The sequence below is a fragment of the Labeo rohita genome, chromosome 12, assembly GCF_022985175.1.
Source record: "Labeo rohita strain BAU-BD-2019 chromosome 12, IGBB_LRoh.1.0, whole genome shotgun sequence".
NCBI classification, from domain to species: domain Eukaryota; kingdom Metazoa; phylum Chordata; class Actinopteri; order Cypriniformes; family Cyprinidae; genus Labeo; species Labeo rohita.
The window spans coordinates 28,999,298-29,009,431 of NC_066880.1; the positions used below are offsets into that span (position 1 = coordinate 28,999,298).

The window sequence follows — 10,134 nt, forward strand, 5'->3', positions numbered from 1 at the left end:
AAATGCACACACATACAGTATATATTTTGAAAATATTTATGTGTTTATTTTTTTATTGATATAATTATTATGATACATAAATCTATTTAATAGTATATTTTTCTTAAATATATCAATGCATGTGTGTGTATATACACTACCGTTCAAAAGTTTGGGGTCAGTAAGACTTGTAATAGTCTTTAAAGAAGTCTCTTATGCTCATCAAGGCTGCATTTATTTGATTAAAAATATAGAAAAATATAGAAAAAAAACAAAATGTTTTTACAATATAAAATAATGTTTTTTATTTTAACATACTTTAAAATAGAATTTATTCCTGATGAAAAGCTGAATTTTTATCAGCTGTTACTCCAGTCTTAAGTGTCACATGATCCTTCAGAAATCATTCTAATATGCGGATTTATTATTAGAATGATCAATGTTGGATAATATCAACAGTTGTGCTGCCAAATATTTTTTGGAACCTGTGATTTTTTTTTTTTTCAGGATTCTTTCATGAATAACAAGTTTAAAAAGTACAGTGTTTATTCAAAATAAAAATATTTTATAACAATGTAAATTATTTATTATGAACTTTTAATAAACTTATAATTATTAACTTAATACATCCTTGGTGAATAAAAGTATTAACTTCTTAAAAAAAAAAAAAAAAAGAAACAATAAAAATGTACTGACCCCAAACTTTTGAACGGTAGTGTATATGTATATATGTGTGTGTATATATATATATATATATATATATATATGATAAATATACACAGTACACACACATATATTATGTAAACAAAATGTGATTAATCATTGCTACTCATAAATATGACTTAGTATTTTATAATTTTGACTTTTTGTCATCATTTGAATTTTTATCTCTTTATTACAGTATAGCATTTACTTTTTGACTTTATGACTTATTATTTTGACTTTTAATGTCACAATTCTGCATTTTGACTTTCTGTCTCATAATTATGACTTAATATCTTATAGTTTTGTAACGTCATAATTAGACTTTTTTTAATCTCATTATGACTTAGTATGTCATAACTTTGACTGTTTATCTATTTTTATCTTTTTATGACTCAGAGTGTTAAAATAATGACTTTCTATCTAGTGTATCTCATAATTTTGACTCTTTATGTCATAATTACGCATTTTATGTCATAATTTGACTTTTTATGTCTTTATGACATAGTGTGTCTTAACTTTTTTTTTGTTTGTATGACTTGGTGTGTCATAACTCTGACTTTATTTCATAATTCTGAGATTTCGCCTCATAATTACAGTTTACCAAAGCATGATTTTTTTCTTGTGTAGCGAGAATGGGCTTCCCTACTTTTATGTAATAAAAAAGGAATGAAATCTCATATATTTCTCTGTTTCCTTTTATCCAGGTACTCTTTTGGTGAGTAATCATCTCCCACATTGTTTGTAAAGTAAAGTCATGCACTTTTAGATTTCTAGTAGCAGTATTCTCACAGACGTGAGTCTTTAATAAATCAATGCAGCAGAAAGATTAATCAGGGCCGTCTTCTCCCAGAATTCCCTTCAGTGTTTAGATTTTTGATTTGGGATCTCCACGAGTGTGACCGACAGAGGCTTTGAAGCCAAATGGGTTCAGTAAGATGCGGAGCGCGCCAAGTCGCAGTGGGGAGATGAGCATTTATGCTGGCTGATTCATCTGAACTCTTACCCCAGCATTTTACCTCATCCCACTAACCACATCTGTGATCGCTCCATCCCACCAAAATCCAAATTCTCCAGATAAACAAGAAAGCCACAAATGGCCTCAATTGGCCAATCAGGATTTCATTTAAGCCTATTGTTGAATGGAAGACAAGAACATGTTTTTTGATTTATATTTGAATATTTCTTTTGTGTTTTACACCAGTTTTGTCATTTAAAGCCTTTCCTGGTTTTAGGGATCAATCCAAGTGCATGTAACAGTGTAATGTCCTCTAATGGTTTTCAGATGATTATAAATCTTTTTCCATTCTCAGAAGTATACATACTAGCGGGCTAAAACAATAGCGATTATGGGTCGATGCATCAATCAAATCACTAACTATATGCAATGTGTAAAAAATTCTAGGTTTACATGTTTTTTTTTTTTGTAATGTTAAGCACTTTAACAAAGTTTGTGCTATTTTCTGCTTATTTTGATAAATAAAATAATTATTTTTTGTTCAGTAAATATACTTTCGTTAAAATGTTAATATAAAACATCTATTTTAAAATACAGAAACAAAATCTTTTTTAAAAATGTAAAGATTCTGAACAATGCATTAGTAACAACAAATGATATTTTATTATATGATATGATTAATAGCATGTTTTTAAATATGGTGGACACCCAACATAATATATGATAGTTACCATCTGAATCTAACCATGTCAAGTCAACAAATGGAAATCTATTAATTATCATCTATTAATTATTATGTTAATTATTGTGCATTTTAGCCCCAACAGCAGGGACTTTTTTTTTTTTCTTTTGTTATTTAAAAACTGTTGCTTTAATTATCTTAATTAATTATTCATTTTTATTTCATTTAACAGTATTATCTCATTCGCTACTTAAATCTACAACATTTTAAAAAACATCAAATATTAGATCAAGTAAGGACAGAATCAACTTTGCGCTGCAGCCCGTGATCGTGTCAAGTATCAGACAAATTTGCATGTTTATCTTGAAAAGCAGATGTTTTGGAAAGTGCTACGCCATGTTTTTCTGCCATCTAGTGGTTTAGAGGAAAATAATATCAAAGGCGTCTTTTACCCCGGGGCGCCTTCACTGTAAAACACAATTTGTCGAGTCAACTTAAAATAATTTGTTACCTGGCTACCTTAAAATTTTAAGTTCATTCAACTCAAATAAGTTTAGTCAACTTGAAATGTTAAGTTGTACTAAGTGACAACTTAGATATTTGAGTTAATTCAACAACAAACCAAATTTTTTAAGTCAACTCAAATATCCAAGTTGTCACTTAGTACAACTTAACATTTCAAGTTGACCAAACTTATTTGAGTTGAATGAACTTAAAATTTTAAGGCAGCAGGGTAACAAATAATTTAAAGTTGACTCAATTTTCAAAGTTGAGTTTTTTTTTTTTTTTTTTTTTTTATATTTCTCTTAAATATTGTTCACAAATCTGTCTAAATCTGTGTTAGTGAGCACTTCCCCATCCACCTCACAGGTGTGGCATATCAAGATGCTGATTAGACAGCATGATTATTGCACAGGTGTAACTTAGGCTGGACACAATAAAAGGCCACTCTAAAATGTGCAGTTTTATCAGACAGCACAATGCCACAGATGTCGCAAGTTTTGAGGGAGCGTGCAATTGGCATGCTGACTGCAGGACTGTCCACCAGAGCTGTTGCCTGTGAATTGAATGTTCATTTCTCTACCATAATCCGTCTCCAAAGGCCTTTCAGAGAATTTGGCAGTACATCCAGCCGGCCTCACAACCGCAGACCATGTGTAACCACACCAGCCCAGGACCTCCACATCCAGCATCTTCACCTCCAAGATCGTCTGAGACCAACCACCCGGACAGCTGCTGCAACAATCCGTTTGCATAACCAAAGAATTTCTGTACAAACTGTCAGAAACCATCTCAGGGAAGCTCATCTGCATGCTCGTCGTCCTCATCGGGGTCTCGACCTGACTGCAGTTTGTGGTTGTAACCGACTGGAGTGGGCAAATGCTCACATTCTATGGCGTCTGGCACTTTGGAGAGGTGTTCTCTTCACAGATGAATCCCGGTTTTCACTGTACAGGGCAGATGGCAGACAGCGTGTATGGTGTTGTGTGGGTGAGCGGTTTGCTGATGTCAACGTTGTGGATCGAGTGGCCCATGGTGGCGGTGGGGTTATGGTATGGGCAGGCGTATGTTATGGACAACGAACACAGGTGCATTTTATTGATGGCATTTTTAATGCACAGAGATACTGTGACGAGATCCTGAGACCTATTGTTGTGCCATTTATGATAATTCACGGCCCCATGTTGCAAGGATCTGTACACATTTCCTGGAAGCTGAAAACATCCCAGTTCTTGCATGGCCAGCATACTCATCAGACATGTCACCCATTGAGCACGTTTGGGATGCTCTGGATCGGCGTATACGACAGCGTATTCCAGTTTCTGCCAATATCCAGCAACTTCGCACAACCATTGAAGAGGAGTGGACCAACATTCCACAGGCCACAATCAACAACCTGATCAACTCTATGCGAAGGAGATGTGTTGCACTGCGTGAGACAAATGGTGATCACACCCGGACCCCCCCAAGGCACACCTGTGCAATAATCATGCTGTCTAAGCAGCATCTTGATATGCCACACCTGTGAGGTGGATGGATTATCTCGGCAAAGGAGAAGCGCTCACTAACACAGATTTAGACAGATTTGTGAACAATATTTGAGAGAAATAGGCCTTTTGTGTACTTAGAAAAAGTCTTAGATCTTTGAGTTCAGCTCATGAAAATGTTATAATTTTGGTGAGTGTACATATATAAACAAAAACTTTTTTTTAATTGCAATTAATCATTGCACAGCACTACACAAATGTTTTTGAGATAAGATAATTGTTACATTTTAAAATAAAAAGATTTATTTTTTTCATTCTGTGTATCAGAATTTCGATTTTTTTTTTTTATTCACACACACACACACACACACACATATATATATATATATATATATATATTTATTATTATTTTTATTATTTATTTATTTATTTATTTTTGCAAAAGTTGCATTTTTATATTTTTATAGATTTATTTTTTTTCATCTCATAGTGGATCATTTATCATCTTCTATGAGATCCTAATTCGGATTTAGGATTTACTTTTTTTTTTTTTTTTTTTTTTTTTTTTTTTTTTTAAGATTTCAGTTAAAGGTTAATGTTATGTTTTGGTTACACAAAAGTAACAGGTTATACGTAAAGTAGGCACATGATAATGTAATATCTATATACTGATCGCAGTTTGCTGAATCTGTTTAAATCACAATTTTATCGTGGCATTTTTTTGAGGTATTGACAAATATCGTATTCACCGGATAAGAGAATCATCCGACATAAGACATTCAGTGTCATTCAGTGAGTTTGAGTGTTAAATTGGTCATCTATTTTAATTCTATTTGGACAGGAGTGCTACGCAAAACTCCTGTTGAGTGCAGTTAGCAGTAAACTAAATTAAGCACAAAGAGAACACGGTGGCGTCTCAAATATGCAGAATCTTCTGTTCTTCGCCCAAGACTCAAATGCAATCAGCGGAGCTGCAGATGTAATGAATTATTCAGTCCCAAACCAAATAATTGTGTCTAGAAATCTGATTAGGGGGTGTAAAAATAGCAGCGAGATACTGGAGCGATTCTGTCGCCCATCTCCTGTGTGTACGATACTTTGGAGAGATAAATGCGAGCACCTCCAACCTCTGTCACGCTCCAGTCGCTCATTCCTGCCCACTTTCCAGCACACAAACCACCTACAGGCTTTACACGAGTAAACAGAGCGCTGCGACGCTCGCCATGTTCCTTGAAAGGCCGTTTCTTTCCCAGAGAGACTCGAGGGTGAAATCACAGCGTTTGTGCCATAAATTCTGCCTCCAAGCTGCTCGCAAGTGCTTATTGCTAAACATTTTGATTGCATCTCAGTGATTCAGCGCGCTTGAGGTCAGGCGAAATCTGCTAGAATGTAAACGCTCCATTCTCTGTGTAACGCGGTGTGGCGACGCTTTATTCTCTCTGTACATCGATACCCGTGTTCTGCGGCTCTTAGGATTTTGCATGGATTCTCTCCCTGAGGAGAAGTTTAGATGGCAGTCATTTAGAAATTCGAAGCACATTCTCTTTGTGTTAAAGCAGCCCGATGGCAGGCAAAACACACACATGGGTGGTGTTGAATGCCAAGTGAAATACAAAAGAGAATATCTGATTATTCGATGCCTGGAGCACCTGTTTTATGACAGGGCTCGTTCACATCAAAAACAATTACTATAAAGTTGTAATCATCATTTTAATTAAAATAGGGAAGTCCACAGCTCAATATGGTTGGAGTCAGTGTCTAAATGATTCTTTTCCGTCTGAACGAACGCTTAAAACATTGACAGCCGATCAGAATCAGACTTTAAAGAGTTTGAGTGTTTAAAGCAGCAAAACTGCAGCACAGAATATTTTGCATTAGAATTTATTTTTATTTTTTTTCATATCATAATTCATATTTTTGAGTTATATTTTTTCATATTTTTTTCTATTTTCTGTTTTCATTTAAAGTTTCAGTAATTTTATGTTTTTCTAATTTTTAGTAATTTTTGTTCATATATTGGATTAATTTTATTTTTATATTTTCTGTTTTCATTTTAATTTTAAAGGTTTTGCAATTTTGTTTTTTTTTCTTTTTTTATATTTTTAGATTATTTTTGTTTGTATTTTTAATGAGAATGTATTTTCTGTATTTTCTGTTTTCATTTTAAGTTTAAAGTTTCAGTAATTTTTGTTTTGATTTTGTAATTTTTGTTAATATTTTGAATTAGATTTAATTTTTATATTTTTCATTTTAATTTTAGTTAAAGTTTTAGTAACTTCGTTTTTTTTGTCATTTTTATTAGTTCTTTTATATTTTTGAATTAAATTGTATTTTTAACGTTAACGTTATAATAATTTGTTGTGTTTTTGTCATTTTGGCAATATTTTAAATTAGATTTTGTTTTTATATTTTCTAGTTTTTAAATTTAAGTTTAGTTAACGTTTCAGTAATTTTGTTGTATTTTGTCATTTTTACTAGTTTTTGTTAATATTTTGAATTAGAGTTTATATTTATATTTTCTGTTTTCATTTTGAGTTTAAAGTTTCATTAATTTTTGCTGTCTTTGTAATTTTTACTAGTTTTTATTAATATTTTGGATTAGATTTAATTTTAAATTTTGTTTTCATTTTAATTTTAGTTAAAGTTTTAGAAATTTAGTTGATTTTTTTTTCTCTCTCTCTCTCTCTCTCTCTCTCTCTCTCTCTCTGTCTCTATATATATATATACAATTTTTTTTTGTTAATATTTAGATTTTTTTCCTTTTTTTATTAATTGTTTGTTAATATTTTGAATTAGAATTTATTTTTATATTTTCTGTTTTTATTTTAAGTTTATATAAAATTTCATTAAATTTGCTGTCTTTAATTTTTACTAGTTTTGGTTAATATTTTGGATTTTTTTTTTCTGTTTTCTGTTTTCATTGTAATTTTAGTTTACATTTTAGAAATGTTGTGTTTGTCATTTTTATTCATTTTTTGGTAATTTTATTCTATTTTCTGTTTTCATTTTAAGTTTAAGGTTTCAGTAATTTTGTTGTTTTTGTAATTTTTATTCATTTTTGTTAATTAATTATTTTGTTTATTTTTTTAAAATATTTTGTTTAATTTTTTAAAAATTCCATTTTATTTTTCTATTTTAATTTTATTTAATTTTATTTTTATAGGTTCTGTTTTAATTTAAATTTTAGTTACAGTTAGGCATATTTTAGTTGTATTTTTGTCTTTTTTAATTAGTTTTTGTTAATATTTTGGAATAGGTTTTTTTTTTTCAATTTAAAAAAAAAATGTTCGTATGGTTTTTTTTGTTTTTTATTTTAGTACTTCAACTAAACAGAAATGACAATTGGGCAAAATGGCAACTCTCTGTAATAAGTTTGTTTTTTTTTTATACACGTTTGATTTCATGTAATGTTTATGGATTTTCAAATAATGATTTTTTTTATAAAGATAAAGAAATGAAGTCATTTGTAAAGTAATTTATTATTTAATCAAAAATATAAACATGCATTGCTATCAATAAAACCAGATTTTTTTGGGCGACCTGCTCCCTGGTCCAGTGAAACGCCAAAAAGTAAAATGCGTCCAAATGCGTCCCATTACTGATAAACATCTGCTGATGATAAAACATCATAAGTGCGTTTCAAACCCTTTCAGTCTTGTGTCTCTGACTAACAAATCTCCTGACTGGAGACTGAAATCCTAGAATATTACAGATTTATTAGGCAGAATCAAAGACGAGAAACGGAGATAGGACAGCATGTGGAATCATTCACATTTCATAAGCAGCTTATAGTGTTTTGATTGTCATGCTGGTTTTGTTTTTCTGCAATAACATTTATTTTCCACTCACAGCGAGCGATTTCGTCAGCGTTTGTGTGTGTTTTTTTTTTTTTTTTGTGAGCGCAGGTTGGGAAAGCCAGCTTCTGGAAACGGGTTTCCTGGGGATCTTCCTGTGTCCGCTCTGGAGTTTGTCCCCGGTGCCGCGCCGCTGCCCGCCGTCGCTCGTTTCCATCTGGACCTTCCGCTGGCTCATAGTTCGCATCATGCTGGGTGCGGTCAGTACTCTTACATGCGCATTTATGCCTTTTCCTGCTCGCCTCCAGTCATGTATGTCACAGGACGAAGGGAAAGTACATGTGCGCTGCTAATGCGCACGTTAAACGCCGTCAGACGACTTCTGTCTGGATTTTTTATGGCTTGTGTGACTGGCCCATAACTATTGTCTGCCAAAGTACGGAGGTTGCCATGTAGATGAAAATGTTTTTCCAATTAGCGCCGTAAATGAGGAGGAATGGGGAAGGCGAGCTGCACGTTCGGTTGAAGCGGGCCAAGAATATAATTGCCTTTAAGTGCTTACAACTGTAAAAACCCTGCAGCCGTTTCCCCTCAGACACACGAGGAGTAAAAACGGCTCGCACGGCGAGAAATGAACGAGCTGTTTTTAATAGCATGGTAATGATTATCACTCGTTCAAGGTGTCTCCTCAGATTTGTCTGCGTTTATTGAGCTCTGATGGAAATAAAGGAGTGTCATTTGGGTCCTGTGGGACGCGGGACTCGCTCGCTCTCGGTCTCTGATTGGTTTCGTTCGCAGTGAAGGCATTAGAACTGATTGGGATTGTTGATGTTCGCCAATTAGCAGGACATTTGTTCTTGAATATGAAGTGGATTTAAGCTGGTTTACTTGCACTATGCAGCCTTTAACAGGCAGTTTCTGTGGAAGCTTGTTTTCGCCACAGGATAAAAAAAATTAAAACGATAGTTGCGGCTTATTATCTCATAATTCTGACCTTTTTTCTTGCAATTTTGACTTTATATCTCACACTTCAGATTTTTTTGGTCACAAATATACAAACTCAGTTCTAAGAAGAAAAGTCAGAATTCTGAGACTAAGTGTTTGTCCTCAAAAACTCGAATTGTGAAAAAAATTGTAAGTTTGAGTTTATTTCTCACAATTCCTAGTTTATTTTTTAAAAAGCAATTCTTATTTTATTTCTCACAATACTGATTTTTATTATATATATATATATTTTTTTAGCAATTCTCAGTTTATTTGCTTGTATTTCTCACTTTATTTCTCACAATTCTTTTTTCTCACATTCAAGTTTTTTTCTCTCAATTTTGGGTGTATATCTCACAATTCTGACTTTTTTTTTTTTATTTGACTTTGTTTCTTACAGTTCTGACTATTTTTGTACCAGTTCTGAGTTACTTTTTTTGCAGTTCTCGGTTTATTTCTAACAATTTTGAACTTTTTTTTTTCTTTTAGATATTCTGTTTATTTCTTAGAATTTTGGGTTTATATCTCACAATTTAGATTGTTTTTTTCTCAGAATGGTAAGTTTATTTCTCACAATTCTTTTTTTTCACAAGTTTTTTTTTTTCTCTCAGTTTTGGGTGTATATCTCACAGTTTCGACTTTTTTTCTTTTTCTTTTTTTCTTTTTTTTTTTTTAGCAAATCTGAGTTTATTTCTCACAATTCTTTTTCTTCTCCTTCTTCTTCTTCTTCTTCAGAAATTCCGTCTTTATTTCTTTCAATTTCAGATTTTTTTAAAGCAATTCTGAGTTCATTTCTTGCAATTCTCAGTTTATTTTTCACAATTAAATTTTTTCTTGCAATTCAGAATTTTTCTAGCAATTCTAAGTTTATTTCTCACAATTGTGATTTATTTATTTATTTATTTATTTTTTTTAAATATAAATTTTGTTTATATCTCACATTTTATTTTTTTTTTACTTTACATTTTACCCTCAGAATTGTTAATTGTTTAATTTTGGGTTTATATCTTACAATTCTGACTGATTTTTTTTCAGACATTCTGTGTT

At 31.9% G+C, this 10,134-nt stretch overlaps 1 protein-coding gene across 1 annotated transcript in view; it reads left to right on the forward strand.

The window, feature by feature from the left end:
• lmf1 (lipase maturation factor 1) overlaps nt 1–10,134 on the forward strand; it is a 43,391-nt gene that overhangs the window by 2,253 nt on the left and 31,004 nt on the right. Inside the window, exons 3-4 of the mRNA XM_051124834.1 lie at nt 1,389–1,399; nt 8,215–8,363. Coding sequence (XP_050980791.1) covers nt 1,389–1,399; nt 8,215–8,363 — 160 coding nt within the window. The remainder of the gene's footprint in view (nt 1–1,388; nt 1,400–8,214; nt 8,364–10,134) is intronic.